The sequence below is a fragment of the Vigna umbellata genome, chromosome 4 (assembly GCF_029865625.1).
Source record: "Vigna umbellata cultivar VRB3 chromosome 4, Vumbellata_1.0, whole genome shotgun sequence".
Classification (NCBI taxonomy): domain Eukaryota; kingdom Viridiplantae; phylum Streptophyta; class Magnoliopsida; order Fabales; family Fabaceae; genus Vigna; species Vigna umbellata.
In genome coordinates, this window is record NC_142168.1 from 62,546,371 (window position 1) to 62,572,032 (window position 25,662).

At 32.7% G+C, this 25,662-nt stretch overlaps 2 protein-coding genes across 2 annotated transcripts in view; both read right to left on the reverse strand.

Moving 5' to 3' along the window:
• Positions 1–14,335, reverse strand: part of LOC124834707 (intermembrane lipid transfer protein VPS13-like) — a 14,849-nt gene extending 514 nt beyond the window's left edge. The window contains exons 1-18 of the mRNA XM_088113064.1: positions 14,005–14,335; positions 12,693–12,796; positions 11,566–11,700; positions 11,419–11,469; positions 10,408–10,502; positions 10,206–10,323; positions 9,831–9,932; positions 5,567–5,755; positions 5,327–5,487; positions 4,678–4,848; positions 4,060–4,152; positions 3,641–3,962; positions 3,440–3,544; positions 3,252–3,347; positions 2,335–2,402; positions 497–617; positions 224–418; positions 10–152 (exon numbers count right to left, since the gene is read on the reverse strand). Coding sequence (XP_087969190.1) covers positions 10–152; positions 224–418; positions 497–617; positions 2,335–2,402; positions 3,252–3,347; positions 3,440–3,544; positions 3,641–3,962; positions 4,060–4,152; positions 4,678–4,848; positions 5,327–5,487; positions 5,567–5,755; positions 9,831–9,932; positions 10,206–10,323; positions 10,408–10,502; positions 11,419–11,469; positions 11,566–11,700; positions 12,693–12,796; positions 14,005–14,101 — 2,366 coding nt within the window. The 5' untranslated portion in view covers positions 14,102–14,335. The remainder of the gene's footprint in view (positions 1–9; positions 153–223; positions 419–496; positions 618–2,334; positions 2,403–3,251; positions 3,348–3,439; positions 3,545–3,640; positions 3,963–4,059; positions 4,153–4,677; positions 4,849–5,326; positions 5,488–5,566; positions 5,756–9,830; positions 9,933–10,205; positions 10,324–10,407; positions 10,503–11,418; positions 11,470–11,565; positions 11,701–12,692; positions 12,797–14,004) is intronic.
• Positions 14,336–20,296: 5,961 nt separating this feature from the next.
• LOC148200846 (FCS-Like Zinc finger 2-like) lies at positions 20,297–21,854 on the reverse strand. Its single transcript, XM_088111539.1, has 2 exons — positions 21,343–21,854; positions 20,297–20,805 (listed from the first exon to the last, which is right to left on the reverse strand). Exons 1-2 carry the CDS (start codon positions 21,624–21,626, stop codon positions 20,622–20,624), a joined length of 468 nt encoding a protein of 155 aa, XP_087967665.1. The 5' UTR covers positions 21,627–21,854; the 3' UTR covers positions 20,297–20,621.
• Positions 21,855–25,662: the final 3,808 nt, after the last annotated feature.

Below are 25,662 nucleotides of genomic sequence, written 5' to 3' on the forward strand. Positions count from 1 at the left end.
CGAAGCAACTCAGAGCCGTCACCATCCTCCTCCTCAAAAATCTTTATCACATGCATCAGCCGATGATACCGAGCTGGTGAAAAATGAAAGGCCAATGATGGAAGCCTCACAGCAAGACGCGTTGCAGGATAATATGGAGTCTCTAAACGAATCTGACCACAATGAAGAAAAAAAGTAGGAATGCTTCTTATCAAAAGAAATTCCAACAGCTCAAGAGTTTTACCTGTTGAAGTTGTAAGATGACTCCACACTTGTCAATAATTGGGAAGAAACTAGTGTTAGTAGAATGGGCTGACTTATTCAGAGAAACTTGACTCCAATGATAGTCCCCATCAAACAAAAATGCTGATACATCACTTAAGACCAAATCAAATCGAAGGTACATATTATCCTCGGCTGATTCCTGCTGTTTATCATCCTGAATAAATATTTTCCAGTTAACAGATTAAAAAAGTTAAAAAAAAAAGACATTACAAAAATTATCAGGAATGTCTACCTGTGTACGAATCATCAAGTTCCCTAGGTCTAGTAAAAGCTTTGTAGCATGGGTATGGTCTGGACAAAAATCAGTTGGAATAGTAATCTTGGGAGCTGCAATATCCAAATCCAATGAAAACCTAACAGATAAATAACTAGAATTAGAAAAAAGCTTCTCAAGATGAAACCCTCTTGTTTGAGGAACGGTTACATGCTGGAACAACAAACTATAAAAGAAAATCCAGAATAATTTAGTATTACAAAAATTTTCACAAAAACATTTTCATTTCCTTAACATCTTCCACTTTGAGCTGCTTAAGTAATTGTTTTAAATATATGGTAGGTTTTTACCTAGATTGGTGACATTGTGCAAGGATCTGACAACTATATTGTATTTATTATTTCTTAAAGCTAACAACCTATCAGTAACAGATTAGCCAACAACTTGGGAGTTTCCTTTAGTTTCATTTAAAAAAAAAAAGGTTTTCATTACAGAAAGGGGATTTCTAGCGACCCAATACACAAACTAACAATCACAAGGAGCATTAAAGACTAACTTATAACATTTACAACAAAAGCAATGTCGAATTGAGTCATTTTAACGTGGTTAAGTTTATCAACAAATGTCTCAATGTGGCATGATTTGTCAACGGTTCATCCTAACAAGATAGGAGTTTTACATTGGAATCCATTAGAGTGTCACTAGGTCACTAGGTCACAATGTGGCATGCTTGATTTAGTCATAGAAACACCTATATTAGATTGAGCAATCAGTCCCTAAAAAGATCGAGAATGCCTAAATCTTTTCTCTAAATATGGTGTCCTACTTAAGATTGTGGATACAAGCCAAATCACTTCTTGCATAACAACAAGATCATCTTCATAGACAACAAAGTAAACAGAGAAGCAGTACATCCTAGACCAATGATTAAGTTGGGTGAGTTGCTAAACCATTGGAGCACCCCATGCAAATATATGATCAGAAATTATGAGAGCCCAAAACAGAAGATGGTAAAATATCAAAGGTTCATGAAAGTTTATTTATCCATTCTACACTAGGCCAGACAAGCTCATGCAACGAATCTGTTCGGTCAAGAGAACCAATAAATCCTAGGGCAATGATTAAGTTGGGTAAGTGGGTTGCTAAACCATTGGATCACCCATTCAAAACCATATGATAGGAGAATGAGAACCCTAGAGTGAAAATGGTAAAATATAAAAGGTTTGAGGAAAGTTTATTTATCTATTCTACACTAGGCTAGACAAAGCTTATCCAATAAATGTGTTCAGTAAATTTATGCATGCTTCAGTATATAAAGGCAAGCCCAAAAAGTATGCTACTAACAAAGAAAGAGGGGAGAATGTCCACAGAGATACACACAACAAATAATGGGGAATCAATCATTGATCAAAGATCCAACCCCAAGATACATGTTTTTTGGAGCAGCCAAATGAAGTGGCAAGGTCAATTATGGAGGCAAAATTTTTAGCTATAGCTTAAAGGGTTTGTGAACTTTGGATAGAGATCATTCTTGATGACCTTACACTATAATATGAAGCAACTTTGTGACAAGTCAACAATTAGCATTTCACGCAACAAAGTACAACAAGATAAAACAAAGCATACAGACATATGCCAACATTTTATTAAGGAGAAACTAGATAGTAGTTTCATAGCTATAGAATAGACCCCTTCAATGCTTTAACACGTATGATTGGAGGCATTAGTCCATGTAGTTATTTATACAATGTACATCATTAGTTCCAAGAGGATCCAATCAGCACCTATAAATGAGTGATAGAACAGTTTCTTACTTGTGGCTCACACACATAATAGAGCAAGACAGAAAATATAACCTGGCATGATCCTTTAATGCTCTGTTCATTTGCTGTTGTGCAGTGCGCTTCACCTCATCAATTGTCATCTAGGAACAATGATATAAGCTAATTAGAACATCCTTTCAACAAGATTAAACAGAACTTTCTAGCAAGTTAGAAATAAATTCCATTTTTTAGCATTAGAAAATATGTCAGCAGAAATAAAATGAAAAGATGAACATAGGCAGTACAATGAGAGCTTGAAATATAGGGAAGCTGGTAAAACTAAAATCCATATGGTTTTACTGATCCTATTTTCAACCCAGCTTACTACCATTCAAGATAAGAGAGTTTTCTCAAGTTTAGAAGAAAATCATTTATCTCTTGTTTAGTCTCATTACATACATATGATATACATATATACATTAATTGGATAAATTTGGAAACAAACACTGCCTATTCTAGGAAACAAAAGCCTGAGATTGTGGGATTGATATGCTAGTAATAAAATCAAGATATAGCCAACATACAGAATTAAAAACAATAGAAATCAAATCTGAAACTTCTCAAAATATCTCGCCAAGTTTGGACTTCGGATTTTTCAACTTTTCCCTTGTACATTTTCATTCCAATTCCTCCCTCTCTCCCCGCCAGACATTTTTGAGTACCAAATTAGTAAATTCAAATGTCCCATTTTCAGATAGTTTCTACGGGTTAAGTCTAAAGGCTTTGGTAAAAATGAAACAAAAGTTCATTGGCTTTCATTATGAAGTTTTTTGCTTTTTGCAGTTCTGGTTCATTTGATAGGAGAAGACGCTCTTATCTTTCACAAAGTCTCACCTCTTATCCTTCGTAATCAATATACAGAGTCCAGGCATCATAGTTAATAAATATCCAATTCCAGCTATGAATTTTAACATGTTCCCAAATAGCAGAGATGTTAAGTCAAATAATACCTGCACTGCAGCTGCAGTTTCTAGTGCTATTGTCTGACTTACAGCAGTATTACTTCCAAAGAATTTCACAATTTGATCAATGCTGTCCTTCAAGTACTGGCCAAACTCCAAAGACAAATCAGTAAACAAGTAAAGCAAACAAATTAAAAGTCAAGTAGAGGAAGGGAGCAAAATGACAAACTGCATACAGTCATGTAACATGGAGAAGCTTTGGCAACCATCCTCCAGTCCACATTATCATCAAAAGGTTTGTAATGGAAGACACCAACTAATGAATCATAGGAAGTCGCACTCTGAATGGATGTGAAACAAATATTTCAGATATCACAACTTGAATTATGAGCATAAAAATAAAAAATGCAGAACATTAACGTCAATGACAGCCAGACCTCAGCAAGGAGACCTCTTGGTGATGATAACTTGTATGAGCCCAACTTAATGTCAAAGACCTTTGTTTCTGGATAAAGCTTTATTGAGCAACTAAGGTCTTCACATGATAATTCAGCAACGGACTCTTTGGTTTCACCGATAAGCTTTGAAGCATTATGATTCATGTGAACTTCCACGAAAGTATGAATAACATCCGCCTTGCTATTTACAGCCAATTGTCCATCGTCGCCCTCCTTATATCCTATTATTTTATTTAACTGGTTCCAGTCCTCTTCACTGAAATTGAATTCATCACTTTCTTCTTTAGGGGATTCACTGGTCCTGTAGCATGATCATAGATGAGCTTCACAGTAAAATCTAAAACAAAATTCATTAGTTAGTTACTGATACAGGAAAATATCTTAAGACAAGACTTCACCATCCAAATGACCACCAAGATTTCTGTGCTTTCTGTTTCCTAATGTTATGGTTTGACTCTGCCGATTGTTCCACAAACTTGTGAGCCAACATTCTGCAAATATATAATACTTCAAGGTCAAAGAATAAAACAAGAGGGTTCCAAGGTCTAATATATGAGTAACATATAACATGCATAAAACTTTTGATTAATCCCAATCATGTGGATTCCAAAGTTGTAAAAGTGCATGTGAAGGAAGAGATATCTGATGCTCATACAATGAATAAAAGAAGCATCTATAGATCTTTCTTTATAATAATACAGTTTCCAAATCATACACACCAAAACTCAACAATGTACAAAGGCAAAAAGAGAGCTTGCCTGCTCAAATGAAGTAAAATCAATATTAGCAGATTGAGGAGTAAGAATTCTTAATAAAATGGCAATGAAAACTGCAAAGATGCTTTTTCTAATTTCTAACCAATGATACATTAAATTTTTTTAAATGTATGCAGATGTACATAGACTGTGGTTATGATACTATAGTTGAATCAATTATAGGCTCACATATCCTTGTTTATTCATATAATTAATTCAATATTAATATTAAATACTACCGTATCAAAACAAACAACGTACCTCCATTGCAATATAAGTTCAATATCAAGCTCCCGATCTAGGTCTTCAATCTCTTTGTTGCCACTAATTGTAACCTGAGTGGGATCAGATTTAAGTAGTGAAGCATACAGAGAGATATATCTCTTCCGCAAGCTTGCATATCTTAAAACTTGCTCCCATGACATTTTTCCACTGACAGAAGCACAATATCCATAGTCAATGAAATATAAACATTAAACATGATAAAAAAAATGATCAACTAGCACCATAGATGCCACAAAGCTCTACTATTAGTTTTCAAAAATTTAAGTACAGCATTCTGAATGTCGAAGCAGCAAGCTTAAGAGGGTGTTGGTTTGATGAGAAAATAACAAACCAAACATCCTCTGAACTTTATTGAAGATGAAGGTTGAGAAATAGAACGAAGAAAGCTGAGTGGAAATTTCAGAACTGCATCTTCCTAGTACTGCTTGAGAAACTACTCCTTAAAATTTGAAAAGCAGCATAAAGATGAAAAAAATAAAAAAGTAATCGAAGAATAGTATCGGAGTTACTTAATAGTAAATTACGCTGTAAATTGGAGTTACTTATGCGAATCACACTCCCTGTCTACAGAAATTGGTTACAAAATTTAGCTTGGCAAAAGACAATAATCGGATGGTTCAAATACCTTGCCTTCTTTATCTGGTCAGATACAGCTCTGTAGGCGTATTTCCACCAAGACCTGGAATCAGCTTTTACTGGCACCAGTGGACGATAATGGGCATACTTTAGTCGTTGATTAAATGCAGCAAAGTTGTCTGCTAATTTCATGATATCCCCATATCCATCCTACAAAGAAAAAAATGCAAAGATTATCTACAAAAACAGACACAATCTCTAAAGACAAGAAAAAACAAGTCAAATGAACCTTGGATATGCTGATTGTAACATCGTCTAAGTTCACCACAGCCTTCTGTAAAGGATTTTGGCTATCAGCAACTTCAGTTGGCAGTAGCTTGGAGTACTTTGCCTTCCCAGTCACTGGTTGCAGAATGTACGAATGCTTTCTTAACAAATTATCAGCTGGCTTCCCATCTTTAGTGCCATACTTAAATATCTGAATGATTTTATAAGAAAATCACTTCCAAGAAACTAAGAAAAGAAGATAATAAAATTACAAGGAAAACGTAATAAAGTTATATTGTTCAGTCTTTCCAGTGCAATGATTTTCAAGTTAATATAATAAGCATCATTGTTCTTCCTTTCTACCTGGTAATATTAGAAGGTGCTACTCCTTTTTATGTTATTCTTCTTATGTATGGGGAACTTGTTACTGAATTGTTTATGGGGTTAGATGGTTTGTAACTTTTATTGATGAGTTCCTGTAACATAAACATACCTTATTAAACAGAACTTCTTAGTTTGTCCAACATTTCACGTCATTTTCATTTTTTTTTTTCAAAAATCAGTTTTTTAATTCCATTAAACAAATCTGATTAGATAATGGACCGAGAAAACACTCAAAAGATAGAAACAAAAATGAAAGAATGAGTTTTGCTATTATTCACCGTAAACGAATCTCTTTACAGGGACTGGGTTTGGGAGCATAACCTCCCTCTAGAGAGCCTAACCTCCCTCCTCAGGATGACAAACCCTGTTAGACTACAATCAAAACAATCGACCCCCCACTACAATTGATTATTTGCTATTTATACAACCAATAACCCCACTCTTCCTAACTGCTAAGGCAATTAAGGCAGTTAGACATTTAATGTTTTATTCCTTCACTCGTAAACTCTCCATCCCTAACATTACACCCCGCTGCCGAACAACCTTGTCCTCAAGGTTGGAAATGGGAAACTTGTCCACTCGGTCTCTCCTACTGATACCGTTTGGCCGCTCGGTCTGTTATTGCAACCGCTCGGTCTATCTTGTTGATACCGTTCGGTTGTCCCCTGTTACCGTTCGGCTTGATTAGGAGGCTTAGGTGGTGGCAAATCCTCCTCTTCATCGTTTTCCTCATCCTCTGCTAAGAGTACCACCCGCAGGCTCCTTTCTGGACAATGGTGACCGGGCAGGAATGGTCCTCCACATCGAAAACATCGTCCCTCTTCTTTTCTCTTCATGAACTCAGGATAAGGCAGGTTCCTCACCATTCGGCCTCTATTGTCGCTCCCGCCCATACCGTTCGGTTGCCCCACCTTACCGTTCGGTTTCATTACACTACTCGTTGCGACTTCTTCTCTTCTCACCGATTGTCCGCTTTCTGCCCCGCTCGATCGACTCGGATTTGGGTGATTGATCTCGTTTCTTGTGTCTGCCCCGATCGCTCGTTCCCATGATTGCGAATTCTTGGTCGCATTCCAACTTCCCCCTTTCGTCCTGAGCGCCGCGTCCTCCACGTCTCTCGCAATTCTCATCGCCACCGTCAACTCCTGGGGGTCCTAAATGCGCACCTGCCCCTTGATGTCCTCGCGCAACCCGGCAAGGAAATAACCCAACACCTGCTCCTCCGGTATGCCACGGGTTTGCCCTACCAACACCTCAAATTCGCGAATGTACTCTTCCACGGTTCCCTCCTGCCGCAACGTCACCATTCGTTCGAATACGGACCCCCGAAATCCACTCCAAAATCGGCCGATCATGGCTGCCTTAAGGCCCTCCCATGAACGATTGGTGGCCTTTTCCTTCCAGAACTTGAACCAGTAACTCGCGCTGCCCTCCATGCTGATATACGCGAGTTCCACCTTATCTTCCTCCGCTACCTTCTGGATATCGAAAAATCGTTCCGCCCGATTGATCCAACTGTGAGGTTCTAGCCCTTCGAACGTGGGTAAGTCCACCCTCTTCCTCCAGTTATGTTGCACCCTTGATGATCGCCGCTCCCTCTTCCTCCAGTCTCCTCATCGCGCCTCCCCGGATTATCATTTACGGATGTTTGACTTCCATCCGAGTCTCCGTCATGGTTATTAGTCCTCGCCTCCATCATCCGTATTAATTGTTGCAGTTCCCGTCGTACAGCGCCGGACTCAACCTTCACCCGTTCCATCATAATCTCCAACGCCTCCAGTCTTCCCTCCGTCGTCTCTCCATAACTCGTTCTTGCGCCCAATTTGGGATCCGGCAGTTTCTTGATCCTTCACCCCCACTTCGAAACGGCAGGTCGGACCAATTGTTAGGTTCCAGGAACCTAACAAGAAAACACTCAAAAGATAGAAACAAAAATGAAAGAATGAGTTTTGCTATTATTCACCGTAAACGAATCTCTTTACAAGGACTGGGTTTGGGAGCATAACCTCCCTCTAGAGAGCCTAACCTCCCTCCTCGGGATGACAAACCCTGTTAGACTACAATCAAAACAATCGACCCCCCACTACAATTGATTATTTTCTATTTGTACAACCAATAACCCCGCTCTTCCTAACTGCTAAGGCAGTTAGGCATTTAATGTTTTATTCCTTCACTCGTAAACTCTCCATCCCTAACAGTTAACCTGGATCTAAGGATCATGCATGATCTCACCTAATGCACCCCTACCAACAAAAATGGGTCAGATAATTTAAACATAGAGTACGACAGAGATAGTGTTAGGAATAAAAGAGGGAAGTAACCTAATACGTAACCTAACAGATAGCTATAAGAGTAATCAATGCTGAGTCAGCACTAAAACAACCAGTAATTAACTTGTAACTAACTGTAACAGAAAAGCTAAACATTAAAATGAGAGTGAAATGCAAAATGCACAAGACAGTTAATACCGGCTGATACAATATCTCCAATTGCATGCAAAGAAATATTGGCATGACAACTGTCACTACAAAGATGACAAAGAAAATGATTAAGTTTGAACACAAGCAAAATTGGGCATTGAAGGCACCAAGAAAAATACTCAAAAATTAATTTAAAAGGGGGATATCATGGAGAACGATGTCACTAAAAATCTGGTCTTCAACGAAGCCTTATAGCACCATGTGATCCATGTAATGTACCTCACCTAGTAGAAACACCTAGTGGGATAAGGTTATTATTGTTGTAGTAATATTAACAGGAAAAGGAAAGAACCGCTTTTCAAAGGATCATGATAAAATAACAGTGACACTGAGTCATTGAGATTACAATAAAAAAGCAGAACCACACCCCAAAACATCTTAGACAGACCATGAACAGAAGCCCACCAATTTCCCTACCCTTCTAGAGAACCAAGTTGGAACAACTCCTCTCCTCTCACACAGCAAGAATATCAACATTAATCATAAATGTTAGATATATTAGATTATTAGATATCTTATCTTTATCTTTTATCTTCAGTTATTTTGTTATTAATCTTTATTTGTATTTTGGACTTAGTTCATATTTCCTTTATTATAAATAAAGTACCTTACGTATACTTTCTACACAAGGAAGATTATTCTCATACATAATTTTTCACTATATTCAATATGGTATAAGAGCATAAGGGTCTTTCGAACAAATTTTGTCACCCCTTGTCCACTGCAGCCGTCACTACTATCAAAGTCGTCGCCGTTGTCGCCATCATTTGAACTTTAGTGACTGAAAGGTTCCCTGTTGGATGAAAATTGATGCTTAGTTATGCATCATTCTCAAGGGTATCCTTTACTCTTCTTTAAAACAATTTTTGCATTCCTATGACACATGTTCTGAAGTCTGGAAATAGGCCAAATTATTATACACCAATAATATTTACATTTTTATGGTGTTTGTCATGATTTATTCAATGTTGTTGTTTCTCAGCATCCGGACTCTGGCTAATTATATGGGTAAAATTCATGCTCTTCATGAATTTAATGAATTATTGCCTCTTGCCTCTACTATTGTCCAAGAAATAGAGCAATAGTCAAAGTTCTTCATGATATTGGCATTACACGGACTTGCTGATATATATTCCCATGTCTGTGATGAGCTTTTGGGTTCACTTGTTGTACCCAATATGGCTTCTATTTGTTCAACTCTTATTTGACTATTGTATTTTCGGCTTAGTCAATATTTTCTTTATTATAAATAAAGAAAATAGCAACATCATGATAACCAAACTACCTACTATACCCAAACAAATTATTCTTTAAATACGTGATAAATATTGAAAAAGAAAAGGACTTTAAAGAAGTAAAAAAAAAGTAACAATTCTATGTAAATCCATAACTGTCCTTCCCTATCCCCTCCAGCATACATACCTGAAACCACTCTGAAGGGAGCAAATCTTCCCATGTTTTGTTAACATGCCATGGTATAATATTTGAATCTAGATAAACTGCAAGTCGATCAAGTTCAACAGACTGCAAAGCAATGTAGAAAGAAGAAATTAACAAAAAGAAAAAAAACACTAGCAAGTACCAGATGTATTGATCATTACATACACAAAACCATTACTTCCATTCAGAATTTATGTTTCACAGGCAAGGAAAAAAATTCATTGAAAGAAAATGAAAATTTAGATAACCTTTCTTTGTTCCAAAGCAAGATATACTTTAAAACTTTATCAAATGGATAAGCATCTTAATCGTACAAAAGGATTTCATCATTACAGCCAATATAAGTCACATTAGAACCTTTTGAATGCGATCTAGTGCACCTCCAGTAATAAAAGTCTCTTTCCCGGTATCATCAACTGTCACAGCAGAGAGTTTATCCAGCATAACTCCAGCTGCAAATGGTTGTCCTGGATTGCTAAAGCAAAATATGAGGCTATAAAAGGGTATAACATGAGAGATCTAATTTCCATTCACAAAACATTCCAAAATTTTCTACTACCTCTCACTATCCTCATATCTGATGTGAATATTAGAAATTGAAAGCTTCAAGTTTCCAATGATGGTGCCAATGAGGGATCCCAACCATGATTGATTCTTAAGATTAAAGAACAAGAGACATGAGTTAATATAAAGTATTCTTAATAATACAGAAACTTGTAGGCATAGGTTTACACAGAGAGACATGAGTTAATATAAGGTATTCTTAATATAAGGCAAATTTGTTACCAACTTTCATGCGAAATATTTTGTTTGGGGTTGGGTGAGGCTGGAATTTGTCCTTCAACTCTGGGACAGTTTTGATTGTTAACATATACAGATTTTGACAAGAAACAAGCAAAAGTTTTGTGACAGTGGTGCAGTTTTGGCAGTCCTCTGGTGAAACTTATAGGTATATGTATTTTATTTCATGAGTGTACATGGACTGTGAAAGTATTAAGTGTGTTTGTGATGTTTGAACTCAGCTGCGGCCTAATCAGCCGCTGACCAGCCATTGTGACAATTAAGTTGAGTTAGCTAGGAATTAGGACAGATGCAGCCTCTATTAGGGGACTAGAGCTAGAAAGTTATCAAATTGACTATTGAGAATAATATAACGATCAAATGCACAGCATAAAATTTTCACACTTTCATAATAGCATTCATGTTTTCTGAAATTTCTTTCCCACTCTCTCTTCAACGTTTTAGTTGCAGCCTCTTTCAAAATTGTCTTAATTTGTAGCCTCAAGGATGCTGTTTAGCCCTACATTAACTAAATGTGTCACTAAAATAAAACATGCACAGTCCTTAGCTTACAAGATGCTTATAGGGCTGAGTAACTCTAAAACCCAAATTCTAAGAAAACCTGGAGGGAGAAAAATTCTGTGTATTTATCCAGCGATCTACCATTTTAATCATGTCCAAAAAATGAGCAGATGAACATAAAGTTGGGTGGATATATCGTGCAGGACAAAATCCAAAGTGAAAATCTACTATTTGTTTAAAAAAACATTTATAAAAGTGAAATTCGTACCATTTCTGATTTTAACTGTTGTGATTTCTCCCAAAGTTTCAGTTCCATCTCCTGTTGCCAAATGGAAGAAAAGTGAGCTTCCTCAAATAAATCATCTTCAACCAAAAGTGAGTACACTTTATCTAACTCTTACTTCTGAATTCTTACCTGTATTCGGCTCTTCTTAGCTTCTTGGACAGCATCCTCACTACATCCCTCAACTTGAGTAGCAGGTTCAGCTAGTAAGAAAATGCGATCCAAATATACTAGGACTGGATCTTGACCAAGCCTACTCCATGGAACCTTAAAATAAACACAATCATCAAATGTGACCATCAGTCAAGCAGAAAGAAATATTTGACTTCTGCTAAATGGGTGCATGATGAATGAGAAACTATTTCAATAATGAACTTTTACCACAATCCACAACAAACCAAGAGGCCCGCATCTCTGTTTGTCCCCTACCAATACATATATAGAAAAGAAACAAGCTCTTACAGCTTTGGCAATTACAATATGCCCATGAAATTATAAAATAAAGAAGATAAATAGGAAAAATCATTCCATTTATACAATTGTCATGCTGCTGAAATAACCCCAAAGTCCCTCTCTTTTTTATCAACTGTGAAAAGCAGAAACCATAAAGTATAAGATAATTTTAGTTAATCAAAAGGAAAGAATGCTATTGAATCACCTATTGCATTGCTAAACAAATATAAGATAATATAAATTAGAAAAATGAGAAATAAAACAGTTGGTTACACCACAAATTAATCACACAAATAGGAGAACAAAGCTGGCAAATGAAAAATTATACAGAAAAAATAATTCAAATATAGTACTTTTGATGAGCTACTGTTGTGTAAATTAAAGCTATCATTTCTTCGTTAAACACGATCAAGGCTCAAAGTTCCCATTTGTTCATCTAAGCTCTTGTTATTTCTTTCTAACTCAGTCTTGTTTTCCTTTATGTCCATCCTTGACCAAAGAGGTTTGCAGTAGAAGGAAAGAGAGTCAATAATGGCCATTCAATTTTACAAAAATGGTCAAGAACAAAAATAAAATTAAAGTAAAATCAATCTTGGCTATCTATGCAAAGATTGAATAATAAAGATAGTATCCTCCGACTCAATGGATGCATACATACTTTACTTACAGGAAGCAGTATGAAAAATATATATATATATATATATATATATATATAACCATATTCAACATATTATATTTCTAAATTCTAACCATATTCAACATATTATATTTCTAAATTCTGAGTAAGCAGTTGATCCCCCACCAACCTGAAGTTTCACTGATCCTAGAAAACCTGCCTTAACCTTCACTGGAAGTTTTAAAGCATTCAGAGCCTCAGGCTTCAGCTGCATATTCTTCAGCTCTACATCGCCTGTTTCATATGTAGGTAAAGATATTTCAGAAAAATTAATGAGGAAGATAAAAAGTAAAAGCGAGCAACTCTACATCCATAAACTCAGTAAGGATATGTTTGGAAGTTGAATTCTGGAGGGAAAAAGGAAGAAAGAATAAATTTTTCATTTCAAATAAATATCCTCTAATTTGATTTTATTTATGAAGAAATAAAATTATAGATTAGGTTGGATGTCCTAATATTTAGTTTATTTGTGTAAATATGATATAATTCTCTTAGTTTAAAAATAAGAAAATTGTCCTCGTTTTCCTTCCCCTCCAAAACCATGCTCTCAAACGTACCCACAGTCTTCCAATAATGATTATTAATAACTAAGATGCGTATCTGTTTGCACAGATGGACCTCACGAACAAAAATGACCACGAAATAGAATACCGCTAAATCAGGATAGCTAGAACAAATTACGCATTTGATTCTCCAACACATTTTGAGAAAGAGGAAATAAACATAAAAAACCAATATAGCCAAATGCCAATTGTTGATAGTAGAATCATTTTACCCGTACCTTTTCCCACTCTCATTCAAAACTACAATGATTGGAGAACTAGGCAGAAAATCCACATTGATCAAAAACAACAGTTGCAGGCACAATTTGCAACTCGAACCACTAGCTCATACTCGCTAAGTTCTTCTGACACTATCAACAGATTAAACACTTTGAAATTCAATTCGTCAAATATAAACGCCGAAATTAGTATCCACATTGATCGGAACAGTGCAGAAGTTTCACAATCACCAAAAACAACAGTTCCAAAGACAATTTGCTAGTCAAGTCACTCGCGAAAAATCGATACGGTAGCCTTGGCAGGACGAACTGATTAAACACTTAGTATATCCAATTCGACAAATATTAACGCCCAAATAACTACGTTGATTAATTCAATGCAGAAATTTCACAACCACCGAAAACAATAAGTTCAAACAAAATTAGCTACTCTAACGACACACGCACACTCGCTACGGTAGCTCTAGCGCTGCCAGCAGATTGAACACTTGAATTTCAATTCGACAAATTTAATTCAGACACAAACTCGTAGCCTCACTCTAATCTCAACTAGCAATCAAGTGTAAACAAGAAATAGCAAAATCTTTTATAAGGTAAAGAAAGTGACTAAGAAAATTAAATGAATAAATAAAAAAGAGTAGTTAGTCAAGATTTTGAGAACCTTTCCAGACACTGATCTTGAGAGCTTCTTTGTTGAGACCTCTCACATAATTGCCAAGGTACCTCTGTAAGAGGTACGCCACCTGATCCTCTAGCATCTCTTGGCGGAGTGATCATATACACCGCACGACGAAGTCGATCGCGGCGGTTACAGAGACGAAAACACGACGAATGACGATGGCGATGAGAAGGAAAAGAGGATGGAAAAACGGATATCGGAACGAGTGATTCGGAACTTGAAGGTCACGTTGTTGTCGCTTTGGCCCCAAAAATAAATATAAATATAAAATGAAATGAAAATGCTACTATTACTACTATCTTGCTCTGAAAGGTACTCCCAGAAAAGTCGATCGCTATGGCATAAAATTAAGATGAGCGTGTAAAACAAAAGTTACAATACACGATTTTTCAACCGTAAGAGTTGACCACGTACAAAATTCCTCACGTGAGGTCACGTGTGCAACAACGTGGCTGTTTCGTAAGAGTGTAGGATTGTAGACAAACAGCAACGGAATCGTGAAAAACTATAATAGTGAACGTTATTAAAATTATCATTATATTTATTGTTAATTAATGTTCCCTTCATCAGAGCAACTTTAACTAATTATACAGCACATATAGTTAAAAACATATTATTAAAAAAATATTATTTAGCATTTTTTGCTTTACCAAAAATACGTTTTACAATGCGGTTGTCCTTCGGTGGTGGACACGCTTGCTCTTCACGAATGCAATTAAATGACAGGTGGCCTGATCTGCCATGCTGACATCGCAAGCAGCTAGCACGTTGTTTATCCCAAATAATGAAAATCAAACTAGTTATGGAATCGGATTTCTCATAAAATAGTGATATCTAGATTCTAAGAGTTTTTCTTCCTTTCAGCCCAATCTTTTTTGGTATACTTCACTGGAATTTTTTTTTTTAAATTATTTATGAATCATATTTTCAAATTTTAAATTTTGGAAAACATATTTTAAATTAGATAATTTAGAAATATATTTTAAATAGTGTATTCTATAATTTTGGAAATGTATTTCAAATTGTGTAATTTGATAAAGAAATATATATATATATATATATATATATATATATATATATATATATATATATATATATATTGTATAACACATTTCTAAATTATATAATCTGAAAATACATTTTGCCTTATATAATTTGAAACACTTTTCGTATCAAAAATTGTATTTTTGGATCATGTTTGAAATATCTCATTGGTATAAAACATTAAACAAAACATTATAAATTTTGTTAATACATAACATATAGATAGAAATTATATAGAATATTAATAAAGTATCCAAAATAATAATTATGCTAACATAATATAATATATATATATATATATATATATATATAAAGTAAAAAAAAACTAAATAAGTTTTTCAAAAATGTAAGAAATCGTTATACAAAACTATTTAAAAACAAAAATATCACTCACAGTATCCTTGACTTTCACTAAAAATATGTTACTCGTGACTCATTTTCATACTAAATAGGGTGATCATTGTAAAATAGAAACATTACAAAAAAAAGAAAGAAGTATAATGTTTAAAAGGAAACTTCATAAACAATTTAAAACATATAACATTATATCAATAGTTATAAATATCATAACTCATACAGATAAATCTAGACTCCATTATTCAAATACATGTTTTGACAGGGGGTTTCAATGTAGATATGCACTCGTAGTAGTATTTATGTTTTACATAATTAATCATAAACACATGAATTATACCATACTACTCATGGAGTTAATTTTTTACATCTAAAACCAAAAGTCTAGAGTAAATACCTCTTGTCATTCTCTTATCCACCCCATTCATCTCTAAGTTGAATGACTGATAGTATAGTTGGATACCTTCTTTTGAACTCTCATATGTCAAGCATACACTAAATAGTCACCAAGACACATTATTTCTCCTTAAAATTTCTCTCAATAACTAAATCAGTCATCAACGTATCAATAATTGTTATATATATATATATATATATATATATATATATATATATATATATATATTCATATGGTCATTGTACTCACCAGCAACATAAAAAATATACAAATCAATACCAAACAACAACAAAAAATTAACCAAAAACATGGAATATGAAATGGCACTCAATTGCATTCTTCTTACAAAATGGCCCGCTCAACGAGACATTTATGTCACTCAGCGAGCTGAACATAAAATTATTCCAGACTTGTAATGGAGAGTGGCACTCAACAGTGCCTTGCCACCGGTCAGCCTCAAATCATTCGCAAAAATGGTTGCTAAGTGGAAAAAAGTTGTGCTTAGCGAGTTGCAGCTAAAATGCTTCCAAACTTAAAATTTCAAGCTAGCACTGAAAGCTACAACAATCTCGCTCAATGTCATATCAAAAAATTTCCATTTAAAACATGTGATTTGGGAAACAAATGACATGTTCATATATGATTAAATCGGCATTCCTAACACGATGTTTAGTTCAAAATTAGTTCTTAATGTCATAATGAACACCAACTTGATCAAATGGTTAATTCCTCAATTTTCTTAATCACCACAGTCTAGCACAACTAACACGCGTTTCAAGCAATCAAACATACCATAGAGTTAAGCATAAAAGTAAATCAGATTCAACAAACCAAATTCAATCAACAATATCTCATTCACATACACTAAAACATCTAAAGTCTCTTACCTGACAAATGACCAAAAAGCTCAAGGATCCTAAAACATCTCCATGAGCACAAGACACTTTATTTGCTCATACAAACAATAGAAACATGATCGTAACACACTATTAAGACTACTGATCAATAGAAAGTTTTATAGAAGACTCAAACATAACATATAAACTAGAATCACTTACATGCACATAAAAACGTGCAAAGCAAAGAAAAAAATATAAATCCGCTTACTCTGTAATAAAAACTGATCGACTATATTTGAAAACCTCGGACTACTAAGGTGTTCTTTAATATTTAAACAAATAAATAAGAAGTTATAATTCTTAGAGATAATAAAAAACTAAATAAAAGTTTAAAGAGATGATATAATTTTAGATAATAAAAATCGTTTACATAAATTATATTTATATTTTAAATTTTTAACATTAAAATAACCAACTTGTTATTTAAAATATACTCTCACATGTAAAACACTATTTTCTAAACTCTTAGGTTAATTCTAAATGGCATGATTTTCGTATTTTTTTTAATATTTATTATGATCATTATACTCGTTCTATTGAAATTACTATACCTGTTTTAGTTTATCAATTAATCTAACAAAAATTATCTTAAACTGTTTTATTACCCTTTATTTTGTTTTATTTGAATTTGTTTTCTACATTATGAAGTTGACAAATAATTGTACACAGTGACATATATTGATCGTAACTATTAAAAACACATGTGTTACAATTTTTTTATGATAATAAAATTAGTATTATTACGATAAAAATATAAACATTTTTTTATAAATTTATTTTAAACAATTTTAATTTATTTTGTAAGTAATTTTATAATAAAAATAATTAAGTTTAAAAAACAAAAATAGAATAAAATGATTAAATTTACTTACAAGATTAAAATTGATAAAATAATTATTTTAATATAAAAAAATTAAAGCATAAAATTGGAAAATAACCGTGTACATCAAGAAAAAAAATTATCTTTATATATATATATATATAATAAAAAAATACATTATTTAATATAGCAATGATCATAAAAAGTATACACATTTAAAAAGTTGTCATTCTTTTTTTAAATTCTTGAAATTCATTAATAGTTGAATCATAAGTAAAAGTTAGGAATGATAATATGATTCGGTCTGACCAATTTTAACTTTTCTTATACGTGACATACAGATTTGAAAATTGGTTCGTGAGCCATATAAGAATTTTAATAATTTTTTTTAATTGTTTAAATGAGTAGAAATACTAATTTCTATAAATTCATTTCTTAAAATAAAAAATATTTGTAGTTTTATAATTTATAATTTTTAAGTTCAAGTCTATCAAAAATAGAAATAACTTTTAAGTAGATTTAAGACTTAAATGCTTACTTCGAGGAGGTGAATTTGTGTTTAGTAACCGATTTTAAAAATGAAGACATTAGATCTCTATGTTATGAAAAGTGCATGACTTTAGTTCTATCCGTTTAACGGCGTTAAAATTTGATAATGTTGAACTGATTATGGATGATGTGCAAGAAATGTCGATATGGTAGCCGGAGTTTCTTTTCCCATCTAAGAATAGGGAAAGCTTGGGGTTCTCTCTTCATTACGGCAGCCATGTGCCTCTACCCCGAACAGGATTAACGCCACTCCTCCTAACCGGCCAAACACGTCATTGGCAGCAACGCGGATTGAACACGAATAAGTGTTTATCTACTATCCAATTGACAACAACAAAAAATCATTAACCTGTCTTGTCTTGTTACGTATTGGATACTCATTTAAAAAATATCTACATGTTTTAAAATAGGGTTAAATATGTTTTTGATCCCTTAACTTTTAGTGAAATTTGGAATTAGTCCCTCTTCAAAACTTTGGCCTAATTTAGTCCCCAAACTTTAAAAATGTGTGAATTTAGTCCTTTGAACTAAATTTTGTTAGGTTTATTTGATGTTTCAAGTGCCTTTCATGATAGCATTTGAGTTGTTTATACCATTTGACATATTTTTGCTTCAATGTTAACTCAGAAATGCGTTTGAAACATCAAATAAAGTTAACAAAATTTGGTTAAAAGGACTAAATTCACACATTTCTAAAGTTTGGGGACTAAATTAGTCCAAAGTTTTGAAGAGGGACTAATTCCAATTTTCACTAAAAGTTAAGGGATCAAAAACATATTTAACCCTTTAAAATATTCATGGATATCCATGGATACCCATTAATATTTAAAAAATATTTTATAATTTTTAAAATAAAATCTAACTAAAAATACAACAAAAAATATAATATAATATAAATTAAAAATTAGTTTTAATTAAATTTAACTTAACAAAAAATAAATTAATTTTAATATTAATAAAATTTAACTTAATAAAATATAAATTAAATTTAATACTAATAAAATTTAACTTAATAAAATATAAATTAAATTTTAATTTTAATATTTATAAATAATAAAACGATAATTTGATACTTGCATCCCAACACACGTTTATAAACAGATAATAAAATATTCATTACTTCAGAATAATAAATATTTACCCATGAAAACTCATATGAGTATTTTTTTCATCCTATACTTAATACAAATAAATGAGCTATTTTTATGAAATAAAAAAAAACGTAAATAAGTTACTTGAAAGAAACATAAAACTTGTGGTGCTTGTATTGAACTAAATAGTTAATCTGTCTAGTATTTTTCTATGCGAGTGAGACTAAAATACTTAATTTGTCTAGTATTTTTCCTTGCGAGGTATTGAAACTAGCCGTATTGTCATCCATAATAAAAGTCTTACGAGACTTAAGCGAGAAGAAATTTACAAAAAATAAGTCACACTTGTATACCAAAAAAAAGTCGAACATGTTTGCTTTTATACCGTTTCCATTTTAGTTTTTAATTCGCATTTATTAATTTTCATATTTTACATCATTTAATTTTTTTACATATTTTTAAAAATCAAACTTAATTTTAGAGAAAAAAAAAATTATCTTACAGAATGAAATTTTTCCTCCATATTAATACTTGTAATGGCGAAAACTATACGACATATACACCAAGGATCACCAGTAATAAAAGCTAAAATAGCGCATTATACCAACCATCTCTCTCTCTCTCTCTCTGACAAAATAATGAGAAGAAAAAGGAGGTTCGTGGAAAAGAAGAGGGAGGAGGGTTGTGAAAACTAATAAATAGGAAAGGAGAGAACTTTGAAATTTTCTATATATCAATAAATGAACTTAAAATCAATGATTTTTAAAAACATGAACTAGAGTTACATAGACAAAATTAGTAAAAACTAATTATTAGTTAATAACTAAACGAAATGATAGGTCCGTAGAAGGGTTTTTTCTTTTTCAACAGTTTATTTGTTTCTTCCGTAAAGTATGAATAACATGGTAGTGTGTTTCAGACCTCAAACTTCCACTATCCCAATTTCTTCGCAGGCCACGGCCACAGCTACAGTAAATAAAAGTCTCCCTTCTTGGATTCATATTTAATGTTCACTTAAAAAGGTGAAAACATTGTAACAAGTTAAAGAAATACATGTAGTAGCAGTTAAGTTTCTTCGTTAAAACTTCGAAACTGTTTGCAACCACCACATCACATAAAATACTATATAACTAATACCTTTTTATATATATGTGATATTTTAAAAAATAACAAGAATCCTGAAAAATGAGTCATTGGGGAGAGAGGATCCAACACGCAACTAGCTTCTCTATGCGTATTACCATATACAGCTTCATGAACAAAAAAACCTTTCAGAGGAGGATCTCTTCTCTCTTGACCCTTCTTCATGGAAAGAAAAACTTCACTTCTACTTTCCTTCTCTTCATTGTTTTTTCTTTTCCTTTCTTCTTAGACAACGCTGAAGCGGTTTAACTGTTTTTTTTTTTCTTTTCTTTCTTTGTATTCTATTACAATACAAGTTTCATCTAAGCGGCAGCAACCGTCCCTGCACGAAACGAGTAATTCTGGGCCTTGTTTGGGGAGACAGATTTTCTTTGCTCCTTTTTTCTCAAAGCCTTCATAGAAGAAATGTTCTTATTCTTCTCCTTCGCTTCGTCTCTCTCTATTTGCTCTTGTCTACACTCTTCGCTGCAAAAAGGCGTGTCCCCTCTGCAGTACAAACAATTCCCACCCGTCAGAGCCATGCCAGAGAGATCCAACAACATTCACATTCAAATGGAAACCAAAATTAAATTACAAAATCGAAATCAAACCTAAGCAACACCATTGAAGAAAAAAAAGGAAAAACCTTCACTTTTGTTAGATCCTGACAAGAAACAACCCTCTTGGGTACAAATTTTAACAAAAATATAAATTATTAAGATATCCCAGCATCACACGTTTCAAGACCTAGTCGTTACCTACCGACATACATATCAAGATTTTCAATTTCCCATAAATTCATGACACTGCAATTGCATATCACTCAATTAACCATAACAACAGACTGTTGAGAACAAAAACATGTAACAATCTAAAAAATAAAGGGATGGAGAAAGAAAGACTTTAGATTAAGAATCATAATAAAAACTGGAAGCCCGAAGGAATCTAATTTAAATCTAATTTCTCAAAAAGGGTACGGATTGAGGAATGTAATATGTATATTACTAATCGATGGTGCAAGAAGATGAATTCTGTAAATTGAACCTGTACATGAAGATGTCTCGATCCCCGAGTGGCTTCTTGCAAAGAAAACAAGCTTGAAGAAAGTGGGGTCGGTGATCTTCGAATCTGGCATCATAAAATCTCCCAGATCTTGGGGAAAGAATAGAGGGGTTCCTGAAACCTCTGTTGTAGAAAGTGCCAAAACCCAATGTTCTAGAAACAAAACCATGTTGGCTGTGATGGGAGTAGTTGTGCCCAGAATAGTCCGTGGAAGAAATCCAACCGTCCTCTTCGGAGAAACAATGTCTCTTGGAAGAACCGGCCATGGTTTGTTTTCACTGTTTCTCTTAGGAAACCGAAAGGAAAAGTGTTTCCCTGGGTTTGGTTTGTGGAAGGAACGAAGGAACACAATGAACAGAGAGTGATTGGGAAAAGGAGATGAGAAGGGTTTTATAAAGTGGTAGGTGAAAGTTTTTTTGTTCTGGTCGTTGAATGCGGAAACGAGAGGGCAATAATAAGGAGAGGCAGGTTATAACTTGCAATTGCAAAAACTAATCCCTCTGTGTGCATCCATTGGCTCAAATACCTGCATCTAGCTTTTAAAAAGTTTTATTATTCTTATTATTAATTCGAGGGGCACCCAAAATTACAGGCATGCCATTGAATGTGTAAGAAATGGAACTGTGCTTGTACATGTTGTGGCATTTTTGTAATTTGAATAAAACGTGAGGGTTTGAAGTGAAAATAGGGAAGATCTTTAACAGTTAGTTTGCGCTGTGTGAGAAGTGATGGGACCCAGTTTGGACCAAACCTCACATGTCCCACTCCTCTTGCTTGCCAAATTGTGGTGGGGTGTAAGTAAGTTCTAGGGCCCAAACTCACGCACTGCGCGTAAGAGTAACGGTAACTCTCAAAAAAAAAAATAATAAATAATATATATATATATATATATATATATATATATTTTTTTTTTTTTTATAGTTCAATAAATTGTCATATATTTTAAGATTTGGAGCTTTCTAATTAAATTTAAAATAATTGTGTATAATTATTTATGTATTTGGTTATCAAACTTTAGTTTATTTTATTTTTAAAATTAAAATATTTGTATTAAAATATATTAATAACAAATAAGTACAAAATTAAGAATACTGTACCAAACTCTTAAAACTATAAATAAAGAAAAGGACAGAGACCTTTTATATGTGACCATGTCCTGCTTTCTTACTCTGGTTTTCTCAAGAGTTAATTAATGGGACCACGGGCTACCCGCCTCTGGCCTTCCGTGCTCATTGAATTTCAAGCTCAATTATACATGAAGGCGTAGTTAATACTTTCTCCTTTCTCTCTCTTTCAAAGACTTTTTTATTGTTCACCTCTTCTTAAATTAGGTAAATTAGTTCAATAATTTTTTAATATTTTATATTATTTTTACAAAATTATCTTTCGTATTAATAAAAAATTTGCTACATATTTATTCTTCAATTTGCTTAGGAATACCAGTTTCTTGACACGTTTTACTTAATTTATAATTTTCTGAATAGTGAGACATTCATTTACAGAATTTTTATTTGCTCATATTTATATTGATTCAATCTATCATTATTAGTTTTATATTTGATAGATTGAATAGGAGAAAGTGATATTTAAGTTAGATAATTATCAAAGTTCTGTTATTATACTCGATTAAAACTGAACTCGGTGTTATATATTAATAAAACAAAAAGTTAAACTTCAGGTTTTAAGAGTCCGTCTAAGTTATATATATAAATAAGTTTACTTATTTAAATACGATAAAAGTTAATACATACATCACAATTTTATATTTGATGTCTTTATAAATCAAAATGTAACACCATACACAAATACTTTCGTGTTAGAGGAATAAGTAAATTACATATGTATAATTATATTTATCATATTTACATACATTATATATATATATATATATATATATATATATATATATATATATATATATATGGATTACAAGTTTCGAAACTATTATACATAATAAAAAATTAATTAAACAAAATTATTACATTATCTAAAAAAATTTGCTTCTACCGCCACTTATGTGGGATATGTTTTTGTGTTAGGCAGCAGCGGACTTTCATGTTACAGAAAGAGACCCTGAACTCCTCAATTTTGTATATCTATATAAATTAATATATAATTTAAATTATTTTTTAATATAAAAATATTTTATATTTTGGAACTTTCAAAAGTTATATACATTTATATAAAGATTATGACAATCCTAAAATATTTATTAAAAGTCCGTCACTTTTAAATACAATTAACGTATATAAAAGTAGGATAATGTAAAAAAATACAAATTTAAATATTATCGTCATTATACATATCTTTTCATTATCATTTATAATATTTAGTGTTGTCAAAACGGATCACAAGTTACTTAGTGAATCAATTTAATCCATTCATTTATTAATGAGTTGAAAAAAAATCAAATCTGACTGACAGGTTAGTGAGTTAAACAGATTGAGTCTCTGATTCACTTAATTACATTTTTTTCAAGTAAAAAAATTTCAATTTTCTTTTGTAATTCCAATTTAAAAAAATTTCACTTTAAAATAACGTTAAACTTATAATTCAAAATAAAAAAAATATCCGACAATCGAAATGTAATCCAAAAGTAAACACAAAAAATGAATAAATAAATTTCTAAAATTGATCACTTTTGTGTCACTTATCCATTTATAATATTTATAATATTAGAGTTTTGAATGGATAAATCCATAATATTTTTCTTTTTTGAAACATATTTTTTTATCCTCATTTACAACACGATAAAAAAAATTGTTAATTAATAATATTGAAACACAAAGTAATAAATAATTAAACTAAATTATATGGGTTGGTGAGCTAACCCGACTTACCACGGACTCAACCCGGGTGACTCGGATTCTAAGTGTACCAGGTTGAAAGTTAACTCGTATAAAAAACTTACATTTTTTTCGAACCCAACCTGACTCAAACTCGTGGTGAACCAGTTTGACCTGCGAATTCTAACCCATTTTGACATGACTAGTAATCGTTATTCATGATTCGTATGGATATCATGTATATGAATATAGATAAATTTATATTGAGTTAAACTTTATATCAAGACTAATTGTAATTTTTTTTATAAAATTGTTAAAATCATGACAAATAATTATTATTAAATGTCATATGTTAAATTTATTTAACCTTAGTGTATCTCCTTATGTGTCAAAGTGACATGGCACATTTATTACTAAGTTTTTTTTTTTAACTTCATACCACTTGTAGGTTTAATTGATTTAATAATAATAAAGTCGAGAAATCTCTTAATGTGATTTTCAAATTTGTCATCATCCCACGATATTTGACACTTCCTTAAGTATCACTACATCACCGAGTACCGTGAAACTGTCCAATTAAGACTATCATATTTAAACTAATATATATAAATAAAAGTTAGAACCACACATACGTATAAATAATTTAATACACGTGTATATAAGTAATTTAATAGGATCTACCACAAGAATTACTAAAAAATTACATGTCTTGTATACTAATCATCAATCTTAACTCAACATTAATATATACATATATATCTTGAACACATATAACATATCACACTCTTTTTTATATATCACATATTTGACGAAATAACCACAACATGAGTAAACAACGTAAAGTATGTCATAACATTAATGAAATCATCATGTTGTCACTTAAAGTGAGTATCTCTTGTTTAAGCGACATCTTCAAAATATAAACAAAGATTCAATCATCTCGCTTAAGCAATATCTTCACAACTTGAATGAAACACAACCCAAAATCGTCATCTTTTATGGGTCCTCCTTTGATAATTTGAGCATCCAACCTATCATTCATGTTCTTAAAAACATGTGTCAAGTACATGTGTTTAAGACCGTGGGGATGACTTCGTCTCCAAGCTCATAGGTACATGAATTAGAATAAAGTCATATTAATGCGTAAGCATTGAAGAAGATGAGGTTCAATGTTGGTAATGACGACCTTGATGCCACTTGAAGACACACGATTGGTCATGATACTCGTTGAATTGGATGCAACAAAATGAAGGATAGGAAAAAGGGTTTAGTGTGAAAATGAAAGAAAAATGGAGAAAAAAACCTAAGAAGGTTAAACCTAGTTACGGAAGGGGGCTATAAGAGTCATAAAATACTTCTCTGGCTGGTGACTTTCGAAGAAGAGTGACTCTGGATTGCTTTCAACAAAATAACACTCGACATTCAAAAGTCCTTTCTACAAAGGTTGAGCACTGCATTTATAGTGTTTCCATGCTCCTGCAAACATAAACTATCATCTTGATCATCATTCGTGACT